This window comes from Schistocerca nitens, chromosome 12 (genome assembly GCF_023898315.1).
Source record: "Schistocerca nitens isolate TAMUIC-IGC-003100 chromosome 12, iqSchNite1.1, whole genome shotgun sequence".
Taxonomy (NCBI): domain Eukaryota; kingdom Metazoa; phylum Arthropoda; class Insecta; order Orthoptera; family Acrididae; genus Schistocerca; species Schistocerca nitens.
In genome coordinates, this window is record NC_064625.1 from 97,539,185 (window position 1) to 97,558,889 (window position 19,705).

The following is a 19,705-nucleotide window of genomic DNA, read 5'->3' on the forward strand; positions in this document are numbered from 1 at the left end:
GTATAGACTCGACAAAACCCCAAAACTATTTGGGAGCCATCCACTCGACTGCAGTGAGACTTTTCAAAGCTTGGCCCAAGGTGTTTAAGTAACAGAAATGTAACAATATTAGTTGCTACTCACCATATAGCGGAGATGCTGAGTCGATAGGCACAACAAAAAGTTTCACACAATTATAGCTTTCAGCCATTAAGGCCTTTGTCAGCAATAGACAAAAACACATGCGCACACACACACACACACACACACACACACACACACACACACACACACACACACACACACACACACACGCTCACACTCACACTCATGCAAACACAACTTGTACACATGTCTGCAGTCTCAGACAACTGAAACCACACTGCCAATTGTGTGAATATTTTTGTTGTGCCTATCGCGACTCAGCATCTCTGCTATATGGTGAGTAGCAACTTTCCTTCTCAATATTGTTACATTCCATCCTGGATTTTCCATTGTTTGATTTAACTAATAGAAATGATGTATTATAATTACCTGAGTATAAGATGATCCCCCCCCTTTTTTTTTCAAAATTCTTTTTGAGAAAAATTTGTTGTTAACATATTCTTACTAATCAAAATTACAAACTATTGTATTGACATAAAGTATCTGCCTAAAAATTTAACATAATATCTATTCTAAATTGGTGCAACTTGTTGGTTATCTACATTTTGATAAAACAAGGAATAATAAAATAAACAAAAAGAAATGGTTTACTTTAATTTGCAGACTTTTTTTATTTATTCCCCCCCCCCCCCCCCACACACACACACCAACTAACCCTGTTGTCTGTGGTGTCACTATTTTTAATCATCATCATCCTAATGACACACCTGTGAAATTTATATCTTTGTTGTCACAAATATTTGGCTGCTTCTTCTGAATATGTTGCAATTTCTGAGGCTGTAGTTACCATGGGACCTGAGAACATATATGGTTTTACCCAAATACATAGCGGATTTCATTTCTATACTGGCGTGAGAATGTTACGTCACTTGCTTCCAAACATATTTTCTGCCCACTGCTCTCTCATTGGCTGCATGGAACCAGAAGTGACACACCCTCTTCAGTTCCTGTCATACGTCACAGTGAGCACTGACAACATTGTAGCATAAACACATAAGTACACTATTAGCCCCTATCTACACTTTTACCATCTCCTCCAAAAATGAATACTATTGTGCAGTATTTGTCCAGTTTTAAAGTCAGTTCAATTCTGACTAGATTCAGGCAAACTGCAGCTTAAACATGGTAGATGCTCATAAAAAACTGAAGTACGCAGTATATATTCCCATGGTTGAAAACATGATGTAATTTGCTGCTGGCTTACTATTCCCCTGCCCACACTCATCTAGTTCTTGGCCAAACTGGTATCACTATCCCCTTCCAACTCTTTCATCGTGCTGTAATCGAGCAACTGTGAAACACAGACTGCAATATCTTCTAGGGTGCAGGCCATTTGTAACAACAGCAACTAATACATAAATAAAAGATTTCAATCACGATTCAGTGATATTCTGAAACTTACACTCGCCCCATGATCTACTGAACGTCTGTTGGTACCGTCTTCACAATGGGTCCTGCGGTTTTAATTTATTCTCACAACAATTACAGTCATCTTTGTGTGAATGATTTCATTTATCAGACTTTGATTCTGGCTTAATTTTCCTTATTGTGTCATCCGAATGTCACTGTCATATGTTAAAGCTGATTAAGAGCTGATAATATTTTTATCTGGTATTCTAATACATGAATAGTGACAGATTTCTCATTTGCAACCCACTCACTAAATCATTATAGTCTCTCATAATCAAATAAAATATTAATCTTGGTTTGGAATCAAGTAATATTTTATGAAGGACAACATTTTCACTTTTGAATATTACCTTCCCTTAAAAGGCAGCACTAATGTTTGTACAAGATACCCATACATGTATAAGAAGATTTATTGCAAACCTGTTCAAATACAATAGCAGTTTGTAAGATTATAGAATTTAGTACTATTTCCTCCAGTGTTTCACATAATTGTCAAATTTTAAGCTGAGCATTAGATTCTTGTAGTGACTAATTCATAGTTTCTCGCTTTTCCCTTGCACTAGCACCGCCCAATTCAAATGTCACGTGATCGTTTGAGCAACTTTGATACTGTATTGAGTGGGTCAGTCTATTGGAAAATCTTGAACCTGTCCAAACATGAGTATCATTTGCCCAGTCCTGCCCTTCCAAATTATTCAGAATCCATCTGTATGTAACTTCATTATCCAAAGTTTGATCTGGAAATGAAATACAACCCCTTGATACTCTATTTAACTATGTAAAAATGCTAACCTCAGCAGCAGTAGTTCAATGTATGAATATTAGAAGATGCTGTATTTTATTACTGACAAATTTGGCAAAAAACCTTATCTTATAATTGGGTAAAGACAGTATTTAAATGGGAGAAGATACAGACAGACAGAGAATGCAAACAGTAATGTAACAACGTTTTAGGAGTACGGGGATGCTTTAGTAAGTAGCTGTGTTAAGAATCAAGACATGCATTCTTTTTTTTTTTCTTTCTTTAAAACAATTATTTATTTTTCAATGTTTATTTGACAATATACACTTTACTCGAAGTGCCTGCTATTTTTTAATCCCTACAAAAAAGCATGAATTGTCATGCTCTCTAAAATATGTCTTTGTCTTGACAGCTTCAGATGAATGTGCTGACATGTTTTCATGGTGGAACAGCACTTTTTTCTTCTTCAGAAGGTGCCATGTTTTCTTCAATTCCTAGCTGAAGTGGTCCAATATCTCACTGTAGAATTGTCTAGTGGTAGGTTTTTTCTTTCTCTAAGAAGCCTGTGAGTATGATTCCCTTTGCATCGTAAAGATCATTGCTATAACTTTTTTGATTGTGGGGCTGCTTGCCTTTTTTGGAGCTGGCTACAGGAAGAGGGGTTGTGGGGGATGGGGGAATGGCAGTGAGGGTCTGGAAGTGGCAAGCGGTTCAGAGTGAAGCAGATGGTTTGCTGCCTAGGAATGTGGGAGGGAGGGCTGAAAGGTGTGGGGTCTATGCTGAAGATCTCACAAAGGTCGTCACAGATAGGCACTAATTGGCACTGAATCGGTCAACAGATTTATAGAGTCTTCCCCACACACCCCTAATCCTCCTACCACCTTAAGAATCAGCTACAAAGGAGCACTCCACCTCATCATCCAATAACACCCTGGACTGAGACAGCTAAACCATATCCTTCATCAGGGTTTTGATTATCTATCATCATACCCTGAATATCCTTCCCACCTTCCTAAAGTGGTGTTCCATCCCCCATCCAAACTACATAACATCCTTGTCCATCCCTATGTCACACCCACTCCCAATCCCTTGCTGCAAGGATCATATCCCTGTGGAAGCACCAGGTGCAAAATGTGTGCCATCCACCTATCCACTACCTTCTAGTCCAGTCTTGTCACAGGCCAGACCACCTAGGAAAGAAGCCATGTCACATAACAAATCTGCTGTGATAACCACACAGCTTTTTATATTGGTCTGACTACCAACCAGCTGTCCGCCAGGATGAATGGCCATCGCCAAACTGTTGCTGAGAATGAAGTTGATCACCCAGTGACACACATGGAGCTGAGCATAACATGCTCAATTTCAATGGCTGCTTCCCTACCTGGGCCAACTGAATACTCCCCTCCCCTACCAGAATCTCCGAACTATGCAGATGCGAGTTATCCTTGCAACACATCCTACGCTCCTGCAACTGTCCTTGCCTCAATCTCCGTTATCCCATTGGCCCCATACCCAGTACCAAATAGTTCCCCTTTCTCCATCCTAACACCCCCTCCCAAGTATTGTCCCAATGTCATCTTCAGCATGGGCAGCCCCCCCCCCCCCCACAATGGCTCTGACACCCTGCACCCACCATCCCTCCCTCCTACATTCCTAGCTGTCAAACTGGCAGCTGCTAGACACCCACCCCAACCTCTCTCTCCCTCTACCCATCTTAGCTGAGACAACCTCCATCCCAACCTGTTCCACCTGCCAAAATGCATTGTGCATCCAGCCAATGCCATATAAGGGCATAGGTGTGTGTGTTTGTATTTGTGTCTGTGTGTGTGGGCATGCACACATGAGTGCATGTGTGTTTTCTCTGTGTATTTGTACTCTAGTCTGTGAAATGATCCAAAAGCTGACAAGTATTCTTTCTGTTTAGTGTACACCTGTCAATGACACGACCAATTATTTTCATAAAAACTACTGGTGGATGGGTCATGTAGTTACAGAACCATGTTTTAAAATTGCCTGCATCTAGAAGAAGAAAAAGGGTTTTATAGTGAGAGAACACTAAGAATCTTTTAAAAGGCCAGATTGGCAATAAAAATTATCACTCCTAACATGATAAGTCAGGGAACAATGCAAATCACTGTATGGAATTGTATAAGGTGGGTGACAGCAGGGCAACCCAGTGTTTGGAAGATTAGAAGTGGCTCGGACAAGTGACTAATATGGAATGGAAACTTTCTGTGTGGCCAGTGCGATGTCATTTACTCATGACTAGGTGTGCTGAGTCACTCCCTTTACAAGCCAAACTAATACTGAATTTTATTACATATTAATACTTAATCATATAAACAATCAAAGCTAGCCAGAATGCTATGGCGCTTTAATCCTAATTGATGAATAAATAAATGTCGTGTGACTACCGTATTTACTCGAATCTAAGCCGCACTTTTTTCCGGTTTTTGTAATCCAAAAAAACCGCCTGCGGCTTAGAATCGAGTGGAAAGCAAGCGGAAGTTCTGAAAAATGTTGGTAGGTGCCGCCACAACTAACTTCTGCCGTCGAATATATGTAGCGCTACACAGGCATGCTTCGTAGGCACAAAGATAAATACTGGTGCCAAAACTTCTGCGTCAGTAAATAAATTTAAAAAAAGGTAGAAGACGAGCTTTTTTTCTCCGCCCCGAGTTTCAACCATCTTCGAATGTAGCAGAATTTCAATGTACTACGAAAATCCGACTGGCAAGACTTTTTGGGATGTTTGTCAATATGGCCAACTCTACATTCTGAATTTTTTCCTACCTGTGAGAAGAGATGGTTGCTAATAGGAACCTGATGAAATGTGAATCACATACATTGTTCTCTTCACCATAAGAATAATATGAATATAAACATTTTGCCATGTATTCTTTCACGTTTGCTGCTATCTCATTTAAATCCTGTCTGCCTAATAAACTACGAAACTAGGAAGAATATACGTATCGTGTCATGTTTATATTCATATTATTCTTATGCCTAATAGTGATGCAGTCAGAAATGAAGCACGGCAACTGACTAGATTTTTAAATCTAAGATGATTAATTTCTGTGCAGAATTTGATGTACTAAAGAAGCGGCCTCAAAGATTTTCAAACGGAGAAAAATTTTCGCCTAACTCTCATTCAGAACATGTTCTATCATACGCAGTCTACTATTTGTTTCTTGTTGATCATTATCAAAGAAAGCAGCAGTCTAAGTAACAACAAATAGCAGTCTCTTGCCATTGTTTCGCTGATGAAATGATTCCTCTCTTTTTTTTTTAATTGTAAGTGACGGTAGCGCGCACAAAAGCAAGCCATGCCGCGAGCGGCAACAGGCCGTAAACACACACTATCAGAATGCGACAAACAATGCATGACACAGTACAGTAATGCATTTTCAGCTTAGAGTAACGTAAATAACAAAGAAAACGCCACTTATGCGATCAAAGCAAAATAAGCAATCGATTCAAACCAGACGAAACACGTGAAAAAGGAAGAGTACCCATATAAATACGGACGGAGCGCCTGACGCATAGCAAGGGCTATCTGGTAAAGCTTAACTGCTAAGCTTACGACTCGAACCAAATTACTGTAGGTGTATTGTCATTCATTCGACCTAAATTGTGTCTTATATTACAATGGACCAACTTTGTTTCGATTTGGAGGTGCGGCCTAAAACTTTTCTCTCTCCTTGAATTTCGAGTCTCAAATTTCAGGTGTGGCTTAGATTCGGGAATTTTTTTTTTCCTTTATTTCGAGTCTCATTTTTCAGGTGCGGCTTAGATTTGAGTGCGGCTTAGATTCGAGTAAATACGGTAGGGCCTCCGTGCAAGTCTTTCGATTTGACACCACTTCAGCAACTTGCGCGTTGATGGGGATGAAATGATGATGATTAGGACAACACAACACCCATTCCCCGAGCAGAGAAAATCTCCGACCGAGCCGGGAATCGAACCCGGGCCCTTAGGATTGACATTCTGTCGCGCTGACCACTCAGCTACCGGAAGCGGACATCCTAATTGATCATTCAATGTGAACCACACATTTTCTTTTTTATATTTAAAAATTTCTGCTTCCTGTAATATATCCAGAATATTTTCTAAAGGGATCATGATGCTGTGCCCTGGGTTATGTAAGTGTGTTGGTAATTCAGGTTAGGAATTATTTAAGTTAAGGTGTTCCTGAAATATTTTGCAAAATGATCTACTGGTTTGCATGTTATATTTCTTAGGGAAATCACTGCACATAATGCAGTATATACCCACTTCATTATATTTATTTACCACAGGTTTTCCTTGTGCCTGAGTTTACCAATATATCTGAAGAAGTAAAATATGCTGGAATGATGTTTTTAGATCTCATACATTTACCTTTTTTTTCTTTATACTGCTACCAGATATGGGATTCTACTAAATTATTATTGGCCTCAGAGAAGATGTCTTTTGGCTTCTGAAAAGTACAATTTTGGTATATAATTGTTTTCCCCGGCACAGTTACATTTTCAGTATAGTTGAAGAATGTATTTGTTATATATTATCCCGTATCAATATTTACCAGCTTATACAATTAAGTCCTTATGCATAGAGACTCATAATTATTAATTCATAACGTACATACTCAAGGGACTGTTGTGACCATATACAGGAACTGTACTGATAATAATCCAATTTTTCTTTATTTCACATTATCTTATGTGAAGTTAATTCTTTGTAGAAGGTATGACTTGTAATTTCTAAATTATTACAAGCCAGATTGTAACCAATTTGTTATAAAATTTGCAGTTTGTGCCAATCCTGTTTGTGCTGTCGACGAGCTCAATGCTGATTCTAGACCAGCGGACGCTACAGATTAAGTACCGAGTGCCTGCCGCTGAGATCTACCGGCTGTCCCTGAGTCCCTACATTGATGATGTGGCAGTCTTCCATGTGCGAGCAGTAAGTAATAACTAGCCATGCATTTCTCAACTGAAGCTCAAGATGGAAATGGATGCATAATGTCTATAATTTAAACTGCACTTTTTCAGGAAAGGGCATAATTTTGGAGCAGAAAATGAGCTGAGGAAACAGTTTAGCAGTATCAAATCACATTGACTACATACTACATTTTAGAGCCTGCTGTATGCTATTAACGTAGTAGTTAATTGCAACTCTTCAATCGGAATTTTGCAAGTAGTTTTATTTACACACGTGCTGTAACATTACTGATCTGTCCGATGGCTCACACCTCTTCTTTCTCTGTGAATGTCCATTTGATGATTGCTATGTGCTATAAGAAATTCTGAAATAATTCGAGGCAACACTAACAAAGATGATTTTCCATTTATGCATATTTATTGCTACTGGTCACAATGTTGATGAGATACTGCCTACAAGAAAATCCTTAGTTATTACAGAATAGGTCAGTAACACAAAAAGACTTAGAACTGTAAATTACATAAACAAGTGGCTGTTCATAATGACATGAATGACTGAGCAAACTGACTGACATTATAAACATTACTCTTCAAATACTGAACACGGGCTACTTAACTATATATTACTCTTCAAATACTGAACACGGACTACATAACTATATACAGGATGTTCGACTACTATGGGCAAAAATGAAAGGAGTGAGTACAGAATAATGAAAGAACCAAACATTCCCAATAAATATAGGTCTGGAAACTGATGGTTTTTCCAGTATGGCCACATTTCCTACATGGCTGACTTGCTGGTCGTGTGCACCTTCATTTCCTGCAACTATATGCTAAACTGTGACTTCACAGTTGACTTTCTGCTATTAAATTCTGTTCTCTGATTATTGTTGTATTATGGCTCGATCTTATGTCTAGGTAACCTAATATAAATCCCTGTACTGTGTATTCTTCAAGAAAGCCCCCAGTCAAACACAGTTGTATTCTAGGTAATGTGTTACATGGTACAGGTATTTTCTGGCACTGATGTTGCCGAATCACATACTGACATTCAATCAGTAGTGAGATGTGGCAAAACCAGGCTATTGCAAGCATTTGCTCTCTTGTTAAATTTTTGCCATTATCAGCAACAATTACACTACAAGAAATGGGAAATTGCTGTAAATCAGTCCTAAAAGAGAAAATTAGTTTAAAGTTAAACTGAAGAAGACTTTCCTCCAGAAACTTGAGACTCGGTGTTTATGGTTCACTCCTTCTTAGCAAATATAGTTTCTGTTTGACATTTTTGTTCTCATTTAAAGATTAACATTTAGGAGGCCATTCCCTTTTTGTATATTTTAATAAGATGATTAGTTAAACATCATTTCCAAGTACAACAGAAACTGAGCTACATATCATATTATTTATGGAAAGATAGCTCTTTTATTTATGTTGTTTCTGTGAACTATTGTGATTGCATAAATGGTGATGAAGTCAACCTGCTGTGAACTATAGCTGTTGGTTTAACATGTATTGCTCATTTGTGTAGCTATCTAGTTAGTTGTAAGTTGCATGCATAAACTGTTTTTCCACATTTTGATAGAATGTTGTAGTAACAAGACTTTCCATGCGTAAACCCTGTAATTCATTTGTGTCTCAGTTTCTGCTCCCTTTGTTCATTTATTGTAAATAAGGGCCCGAATATTTTTCAGACATGACAAGAGTTTGATTTATAGCTTTGATACAATATTTGTTGTACTATTTACACCGTGTGATATTGGCAGTGTTAGGAACTTGCACACACAATATACAGAATGTAACCAAAAGATACAGCCAGAATTTCAAGACACATTTCTTACACATGTAAGAAGAAAATGTAGTATACGTACATGGCTCCAGAAATGCTGTATTTGCATGTTGCAACTCATAGTACATCAATTATGAAAAACACCCAGGAAGAGAATGTACCAGCATACAACAGTAATCTGTTTCATACATGCAATGTTCAAAATACCCTCCATTATCACTGACACATTAATCAGTCCACTGTAACATTGAATCCTGGGTGCACTGATGTATCCTTGGAGTATTTTGTATGGTTTCACAGCTCTCAGAAATACAGGTACTAAGACTCTCCATCTCTTGAACCAGTGTTCAATGCATAAGAGCTCCCATATTCGACAGGTAAATAAGCCAATGGCATGAGTCAAATGTTAACACAAACAATGACTAGCGACAGGAAAAATTCTCTCATTTTATGGTTAATTTTGGAACTATTTTCACCATAACATCCAAACCCACCAGAAAAAAGGCAAAATACATCTTTAAAAAAACATAATAATAAAAATAAAATAAAATATATGTAAGTGAAGACCAGGTGTGGCTTAATTCAAAGAAATTGTATTGATTGCACTTGAGAGATATATACAAAATAAATTAAAAAGGGATGGTACTGATTACCTACAGTACACAAAGCAGATCAGGGCACTATTCCAGGAGCAACAAAAAAAAAGCATGCCAAATTTAAAAGAATGCCATATCCCCAAGATTGGCAAAGTTCTACAGAACCTTGAAATTTAGTGCCAACTTCAATAAGGTAGATAAAAAGTCTACTCACCAAGAGGCAGCAGAACACACATATAAAAGGCTGTTGTAATTGGCAAGCTTTCGGAGCCAGTGACTCCTTCAGGTGGAAGGGTTGAAGGGGAAGGGAGAAGGGTGAAGGAAAAGGACTGGAGAGGACTAGTATAAGGGGTAGATTTCGGGAAAGTCACCCAGAAATGCAGATCAGGGAAGACTTACCATTGGGTACTGCATCGGACGAGATTTGAAAACCTGAGAGCTTAAAGGTGAAAGACAGGATAATATTCAAGACAGAGATTACTACTAAAACATTGTGCACATTTACTGTGTTCAAACATTATGAATAAACAACACAGTTCATAAAATATATTTCTTATGGAACCCCCGTTACCTCTTTATTCTCACAAAGTAATGAGTGTTATCAACAGAAATTCAAATTGATTCTGTATTTTTGGATTTCCAGGAGGCTTTTGACACCATTCCTCACAAGTAACTACTAATTAAATTGCATTTGTATTGAGTATTGTCTCAGTTGTGTGACTGGATTTGTGATTTTCTGTCAGAAAGGTCACAGTCCATAATAATTTATGGAAAGTCCCTCTTGGATTGTTTGCAGATGATGCTGTCATTCACTGTCATGTAAAGTCATCAGATGACCAAAATGAATTTCAAAATGGTTTAGGCAAGATATTTGTATGGGCAAAAAGTGACAATTGACTCTAAATAACAAAAAGTGCAAAGTCATTCACATGAGCACGAAAAATTTCAGTTACACAGTAAAATACTCAAATTTAAAGGCTGTAAACTCAGCTAAATACCTAGGGATTTCAGTTACAAATAACTTAAATTGGAACAATCATGTAGATAATGTTGTGGGGAAAGCATACCAAATACTGCAATTTATTGGCCAAATGCTTTGTAGCAGATCTACTGAAGACTCTGCATACACCACAGTTGTCCACCCTCTTCTGGAGTACTGCTGTGCAGTGTGGGATCCGCATCACATGAGATTGATGGAGGACTTCAAAAAAGTTCAAAGAAGGGCAGCTCATTTTGTATTATCGTGAAATAAGGGAGAGTGTATCACAGATATGATACACAAATTGGGGTGGCATTTTTCGCTGTGGCATGAACTTCTCATGAATTTTAAGTCACAGACTTTCTCCTCAGGGTGTGAAAATATTTTGTTGGCACCCACCTACATAGGGAGAAATGAACATCATAATAAAATAAGAGAAATCAGAAAGAGTTAAGTGTTCATTTCTTCCATGTGTTGTTCGAGGGTGGTTTGATGAACCCTCTGCCAGGCACTTAATTGTGAATTTGAACTGCAGACACACACACACACACACTGTTTTTTGCCCATTTTTTGTGTTATTTGTAGCCAGTTTTGTTGTTAGTTCCTTACTTATGTTGTACTGCAATGTCTTTCAGTGTTATGTTTAAAATGAAAATGTACCTATGAATTACTTTGTATTTATTGATATCTCAAATCAGGTTCATTTATATTACTGAAAATGAAGAAATATCATGAAGATGAAGAAAAAAATATTATTCAACTGAACATTGTTGAACGTTTTTCAAAAGAAGGTACTGTCATAGCATCAGAGTTCTCTTTGCCATCCAGAATCTGTACTTGAAGATGGAAGACAATACTGCTATCAGTAGAATATGAGACATTTGACAGTATACAAATTTGTAGCTAGCATGGGACGTTCCTTTTCCTCTAACTTGTGAAAGGATTTGTATCCCTTCAGAAAAACTACACATCTGAGACTGCCATTCCAGAACAGATTCTTTGCCATGTCAGCATTAATAGAGTTAATGATTTTCATCCTATGGTTAAAACCAGAACCTAGGGCTGCACACACACTGGCATGGATCTGTGGTCAAAATCGCTGTTAGCCTAGTTTGCAGGTGGTTTCTGAAGCTCCCTTCTTGCCCTTACATATTTCTCAGATGCTTGCTGGTTTCAGTATCAAAAATAACTTTCCTACTATCTACATCTACATACATGCTGTGCAAACTGCCATAGGGTGCAAGGTAGAGGGTACAATAATGACATGCTCTTCAAACTCTCTTAATTTGACATAGAGGTGTAGTTTTATATGGCAGACTGAAATTTGTTGGAAGTAGTGTCTTCATTTGACACCATACCTGGAGCCACAAATATTCATGTGGAACACTGTTATTTCAAGATTATACATGAATCTTAACCATGAGAAAAAAAGGCAAAATACAAGTTCTATTTTCAGTAACTACCAGACACCAGTATTAGTAAAATGCTGCTCTCAGATCAATGACATTTTTGTTAGTCACAGAGGAAAATGCCAAATATCAAAAGACTTTTGTAAAGATTGCCAGTTTTGTGTTATTGTTTTTGTGAAGCTTTCCTGTCCCCAGCAATGACATAAGACATGTGTCAACATTACCTTCTGTGAAATGTTATGCAAAACATTGGCAATAAACTCTTAGTTCTATTTACACAGAGTTTTAAGTATATTTTGTAACATTGTTTGCAGCTACTGCTGGACTATCAATGTTTGCAACATGTTGCAAACATGAAAACAGCTATCCTTCATTGTGTCAATAAGATCAAGGGAAACATTGCTTTGTGCCTGCTACTGCTAAATGGTACTGTATGTTGTTTGTGTTATGAGTAACAGAGCATAGTAATTGTGTTGCCTCATATAGGGTGATAAGTTCAGATATCTGTTGTCATGTCAAGACAATGGATATTTGATCTTATCACAGAGGCAGAGGAATGCCTGTGAATTGTATAAAGTGAAATCAATAAATATTCTAAGTTAAAACAGGACTCCATCCAGAAAATCACTACTGTGCTTAACAAGAGTTGCAGTGAAGTAGGAAAGAAAATGAGGTCTCTGCTAACATGGTACAGGCAACTACATCAGGCTCTCTTTGAGGCAGAAATGAACTTAAGTCAGAGAACAAAGGAATCATGAGTTAGCTTGGGTGTGTTACAAGGGATGACGACAACTGCAGATGGCACTGTCACTTTCATAGTAGCAGACTGTGACGTGACGGTAGAAGAGTTCGTAGATTTTGGAATGAAGATGATTTGATTTTATATATTAATGTATTATTACTATTTCAAGATACCATAAAACGTATACTAGACCTCAGTGTTATTGACATAATTGAATTGCTTTTGTGTAATCCTTCATCCAGTGCTGCTCAAACAGCAGGAATTATTTGAGATATAGTTGGCTTTTAAATATGGAATAAATATGGCTTCGAAAGGATTCTCCTATTGCCAAAAATTGGAGGCTAACAGCAAGTCTTTGCCTTGCAGGAAATGTTTTTTTCTGAAATTTGTGTCTTTCTTCAAAACAAATGGCTCTATCACATTCATAGAATTTCAAAATTGGGCAATGAAATCCTAGTGAAGTTACAAAAAGCAGTGGTATCTTCCACACTCATCTTGTGCAGCATATCATTCCTGCCATGTCTGCTATAGTATGTTCTCACCCGACACGGCAGTTGCACATTTGTCTTCATCCAATTATATTGTTGAGTGTTAGTAATGAAGTCGTAATTAATAATTGATTCAACTTTCTCAGTAGACACAGCATAGTGCACAATCTTATACCGTAATGTCAAATCTTTGTGTACAGCTTCAGTGTTGCAGTCAGAGCAAATACACATACAGAAATGAAATTAGAATTATATTAATACCTTCAGCTGCTGACGGGCGTCGATGTATATCAACGGGGACAGGTGAAAATGTGTGCCCCGACTGGTATTCGAACCTGGGATCTCCTGCTTACTTGGCAGACTCTCTGTCCATCTGAGCCACTGAGGGCACAGAGGATAGTGCGACTGCAGGGACTATCTCGTGCACGTATCCTGCAAGACCCAAATTCTCACCTTGTATGTCCACACACTAAATTCATAGTGTCCCACCCCAATACACTCATTACTTGTGGAAGACATTCTTACCAAGTCCCGTAAGATTTCGGGGAATATGTGTGCATCTGAACAGAAGAAGAAAGTCATGGCTGATATTGCCAGAACTATATACTTATATGGATATGGTGTCTGTTCTTTCGGACATGTACGAAAGAACAGACACCATATCCATATACAGGGTGTTTCAAAAATGACCGGTATATTTGAAACGGCAATAAAAACTAAACGAGCAGCGATAGAAATACACCGTTTGTTGCAATATGCTTGGGACAACAGTACATTTTCAGGCGGACAAACTTTCGAAATTACAGTAGTTACAATTTTCAACAACAGATGGCGCTGCAAGTGATGTGAAAGATATAGAAGACAACGCAGTCTGTGGGTGCGCCATTCTGTACGTCGTCTTTCTGCTGTAAGCGTGTGCTGTTCACAACGTGCAAGTGTGCTGTAGACAACATGGTTTATTCCTTAGAACAGAGGATTTTTCTGGTGTTGGAATTCCACTGCCTAGAACACAGTGTTGTTGCAACAAGACGAAGTTTTCAACGGAGGTTTAATGTAACCAAAGGACCGAAAAGCGATACAATAAAGGATCTGTTTGAAAAATTTCAACGGACTGGGAACGTGACGGATGAACGTGCTGGAAAATGTAGGGCGACCGCGTACGGCAACCACAGAGGGCAACCATAGAGGGCAACGCGCAGCTAGTGCAGCAGGTGATCCAACAGCGGCCTCGGGTTTCCGTTCGCCGTGTTGCAGCTGCGGTCCAAATGACGCCAACGTCCACGTATCGTCTCATGCGCCAGAGTTTACACCTCTATCCATAAAAAATTCAAACGCGGCAACCCCTCAGCGCCGCTACCATTGCTGCACGAGAGACATTCGCTAACGATATAGTGCACAGGATTGATGATGGCAATATGCATGTGGGCAGCATTTGGTTTACTGACGAAGCTTATTTTTACCTGGACGGCTTCGTCAATAAACAGAACTGGCACATATGGGGAACCGAAAAGCCCCATGTTGCAGTCCCATCATCCCTGCACCCTCAAAAAGTACTGGTCTGGGCCGCCATGTCTTCCAAAGGAATCATTGGCCCATATTTCAGATCCGAAACGATTACTGCATCACGCTATCTAGACATTCTTCATGAATTTGTGGCGGTACAAACTGCCTTAGACGACACTGCGAACACCTCGTGGTTTATGCAAGATGGTGCCCGGCCACATCGCACGGCCGACGTCTTTAATTTCCTGAATGAATATTTCGATGATCGTGTGATTGCTTTGGGCTATCCGAAACATACAGGAGGCGGCGTGGATTGGCCTCCCTATTCGCCAGACATGAACCCCTGTGACTTCTTTCTGTGGGGACACGTGAAAGACCAGGTGTACCGCCAGAATCCAGAAACAATTGAACAGCTGAAGCAGTACATCTCATCTGCATGTGAAGCCATTCCGCCAGACACGTTGTCAAAGGTTTCGGGTAATTTCATTCAGAGACTACGCCATATTATTGCTACGCATGGTGGATATGTGTAAAATATCGTACTGTAGAGTTTCCCAGACCGCAGCGCCATCTGTTGTTGAAAATTGTAACTACTGTAATTTCGAAAGTCTGTCTGCCTGAAAATGTACTGTTGTCCCAAGCATATTGCAACAAACGGTGTATTTCTATCGCTGCTCGTTTAGTTTTTATTGCCGTTTCAAATATACCGGTCATTTTTGAAACACCCTGTAAGTACATTCAGAAATGTTTGTCAGTAGTGTGGTGGGGACGCAAACAACTGATACAGTTGCAAACATTGCGACGGGTTAGTGTGCACGTACTATTTCTTCTCCGTGTCTGACAATTGACCTGACAGTGTAATTCATTAACAACAATACATTTCCAATGATATTAGTAACTCTGGTGCTGTATGTTGCCCCACTTAGCCTTTCAGTGCTGTTAGCAGCTTACTAGTCTTCACACATACTGATAATGTTATCCTGCTTAGGCCTTAACTTTGCAAGAATGTTGCAAACTGTTCCACCAACGCTGTTTGGGTCAATATCACCGTCACCTGTTCCAAAGACATAAATTATCCTAGCAGGTTCTTGCTTAATAGGAGTAGCAGGCATTAACTGCATAACAGTGATAAATAAATCTGCTCATAATATCAGGCAGTAATATATTTTTTTCAGCTCAGCATTTATTGTTGTCATCCATTGCAAAGACAACCAGCGATATATTATCACATGCAACAAATCAGTCATGAACCCAACTATGTAACTCATATCTCTGAGCTAACATTACATCAGGGTCAAAAATTGTGTCACCTTTCAGCTTTCGAAAACTCTAGGTCACTTAAAGAACACGTAATAGCCTTTCAAAATTGATTGTAGATGTTAATATTACCCCCAACACCCAAAGTCACTTCACCAAAAATCATCAGTCTGAAAGATAGCAAACTTCTTTTTTTCTCAGCCTCACTCAATTAATAATTTGGCTTCTGTTCAGTGACATGTCATAGATAAGATTTAATGCAATTAACATCTAGAACAAGCACTCTTGCAACAAATAATTTCTCAACACAGATTTCGAATTTCTATTAATAACATGTACTGTTCAGTTTTTATTCGTTCTTCATAATACATTTGTATCGTCAATGTAATAACAGAAACTCTGGTTGCTCATGCGTATAAGTATGACTTAATGCTGTGAAGACAACCAGGCAACAGCTGAATGAAGATCATACAAAGCTACTCCTGTTTTTTTCTTTCTACAGTACAATATCTTTCTCTACAATAAGGAAAGGCTGCAGTCCCAATGATGACATCTTTCAACAGGCCACAGCCATTGGCTTTGCGTGTACCAACTTTCAATGGCACCATTATTGCAGCAAGTCTACTGCAGTTGCTCCAGTGTCCTTGAACACGTGTAACAGAAGGAAACAACAGTGCACAGCACACACTATTTCTGACATAAAACCATACATATCATTGGTATTATGACCCAATACAGCTTAACGACATTTCCTTTGATATGAATATTACATACTTTATATATCTAGAGTTTAGCGCAAACCACATCACTGAAGAAATGTAGTGCTGGCCGAGGATGCACTATATTCTCTGGCCAAGGATATTCCCTCGTGAATATCAGTACAACATGTTGTGGTCTCAGTCAGAAACAAAGTTGAAAATAGAAACATATTTGAAAACTCAGTGCCAATATAGCTTTAGCACTGCAACTTAACCATAAGTAAATCAGAAAATGTTTTGACATTTCATATGGTTTGGAGAAATACCCACAGACTTCAAGAAGAATATAATAATTCCAGTCCCAAAGAAAGCAGGTGTTGACAGATGTGAAAATTACCGAACTATCAGTTTAATAAGTCACAGCTGCAAAATACTAACACGAATTCTTTACAGACGAATGGAAAAACTGGTAGAAGCAGACCTCGGGGAAGATCAGTTTGGATTCCGTAGAAATGTTGGAACACGTGAGGCAATACTGACCTTACGACTTATCTTAGAAGAAAGATTAAGAAAAGGCAAACCTACATTTCTAGCATTTGTAGACTTAGAGAAAGCTTTTGACAACGTTAACTGGAATACTCTCTTTCAAATTCTGAAGGTGGCAGGGGTAAAATACAGGGAGCGAAAGGCTATTTATAATTTGTACAGAAACCAGATGGCAGTTATAAGAGTCGAGGGGCATGAAAGGGAAGCAGTGGTTGGGAAAGGAGTGAGACAGGGTTGTAGCCTCTCCCTGATGTTATTCAGTCTGTATATTGAGCAAGCAGTAAAGGAAACAAAAGAAAAATTCGCAGTAGGTATTAAAATTCATGGAGAAGAAGTAAAAACTTTGAGGTTCGCCGATGACATTGTAATTCTGTCAGAGACAGCAAAGGACTTGGAAGAGCAGTTGAACGGAATGGACAGTGTCTTGAAAGGAGGATATAAGATGAACATCAACAAAAGCAAAACGAGGATAATGGAATGTAGTCAAATCAGGTGATGCTGAGGGGATTAGATTAGGAAATGAGACACTTAAAGTAGTAAAGGAGTTTTGCTATTTAGGGAGTAAAATAACTGATGATGGTCAAAGTAGAGAGGATATAAAATGTAGACTGGCAATGGCAAGGAAATCGTTTCTGAAGAAGAGAAATTTGTTAACATCTAGTATAGATTTAAGTGTCAGGAAGTTGTTTCTGAAAGTATTTGTATGGAGTGTAGCCATGTCTGGAAGCGAAACATGGACGATAACCAGTTTGGACAAGAAGAGAATAGAAGCTTTCGAAATGTGGTGCTACAGAAGAATGCTGAAGGTAAGGTGGGTAGATCACGTAACTAATGAGGAGGTATTGAATAGGATTGGGGAGAAGAGAAGTTTGTGGCACAACTTGACTAGAAGAAGGGATCAGTTGGTAGAACATGTTTTGAGGCATCAAGGGTTCACAAATTTAGCATTGGAGGGCAGCGTGGAGGGTAAAAATCGTAGAGGGAGACCAAGAAATGAATACTCTAAGCAGATCCGAAGGATGTAGGTTGCAGTAGGTACTGGGAGGAGAAGAAGCTTGCACAGGATAGAGTAGCATGGAGAGCTGCATCAAACCAGTCTCAGGACTGAAGACCACAACAACAACAACATGGTTTGGAGGTATTTTGTACTGCCACATTTTTTTCCACAGTTATTGTACTGTGTGTGAATAATGTGTTTGGCCATGCTTTTTGTTACATCCCACATATTTTTCCATTTTCATTGTTCAGATAATATTTCCCTCTCAGTGATTATTATCTGTTACAGGTGGTAATTTGCTACATCATTAGGCATGAGAAGGTACCTCACAATTGTATACAAAAAGAGCAGGATTAAGTCTTCAAATCTCTTGTCATCAAGGTTTAGAGTTTTGATAATTAATTTAGAAAGCTCCACTTCAGTTGTACTAATTATTTATTCAAACCACAACCAGTTTCGGGATTTTAAAATCCCATCTACAGGTGTATGAAAATGTAACATGCAAAGGAAGGAGGCAAGAAATCTAAAGCAACAAATCTGTAAAAACCAGAGGAGCGTACTAGCAAAACAGGGTGACTCACTTACTGTATTTGGTGGTGCATAACATGTGGTCAGACTCTTCAGTGCAAGGGCTCCAAATCACTGCCTCTTGGTGGAACTAGAAAAAAGGAGAGAGCCTAATAATCAGATAGACAAAAAAAATGTAACATCCAGCTGGGTGGGACAGAGGAAACAGAAACCAGAACAAAGACTGTACTCACTCTCTGCACTATCGGGCAGCCACACGGTATGAACACAAACCACAACCGAGTGGAGGATCATGCTGGAGGTCTGTTATCAGTGATGATATAGAAAATATGGACTAACTGCTCTGAGAGCGTACAATACTTAATTTAAAAACATACACTACTGGCCATTAAAATTGAATTTAAAAATGTTCGCTACTAGCCATTAAAATTGCTACACCAAGAAGAAATGCAGATGATAAACAGGCATTCATTGGACAAATATATTATACTAGAACTGACATGTGATTACATTTTCACACAATTTGGGTTCATAGGTCCTGAGAAATCAGTACCCAGAACAACCACCTCTGGCCGTAATAACAGCCTTGACATGCCTGGGCATTGAGTCAAACAGAGCTTGGATGGCGTGTACAGGTACAGCTGTCCATGCAGCTTCAACACGATACCACAGTTCATCAAGAATAGTGACTGGCGTATTGTGACGAGCTAGTTGCTCGGCCACCATTGACCAGACGTTTTCAATTCGTGAGAGATCTGAGGTTGTGCTGACCAGGGCAGCAGTTGAACATTTTCTGTATCCAGAAAGGCCCGTACAGGACTTGCAACATGCGGTTGTGCATTATCCTGCTGAAATATAGGGTTTCACAGGGATCGAATGAAGGGTAGAGCCACGGGTCGTAACACATCTGAAATGTAACGTCCACTGTTCTAAGTGCCGTCAATGCGAACAA

General features: G+C 38.9%; 1 protein-coding gene across 1 annotated transcript in view; it reads left to right on the plus strand.

Annotated features, from left to right (window-relative positions):
- LOC126215193 (unconventional myosin-Ib) overlaps positions 1-19,705 on the plus strand; it is an 890,664-nt gene that overhangs the window by 822,824 nt on the left and 48,135 nt on the right. Inside the window, exon 24 of the mRNA XM_049941860.1 lies at positions 7,091-7,243. Coding sequence (XP_049797817.1) covers positions 7,091-7,243 — 153 coding nt within the window. The remainder of the gene's footprint in view (positions 1-7,090; positions 7,244-19,705) is intronic.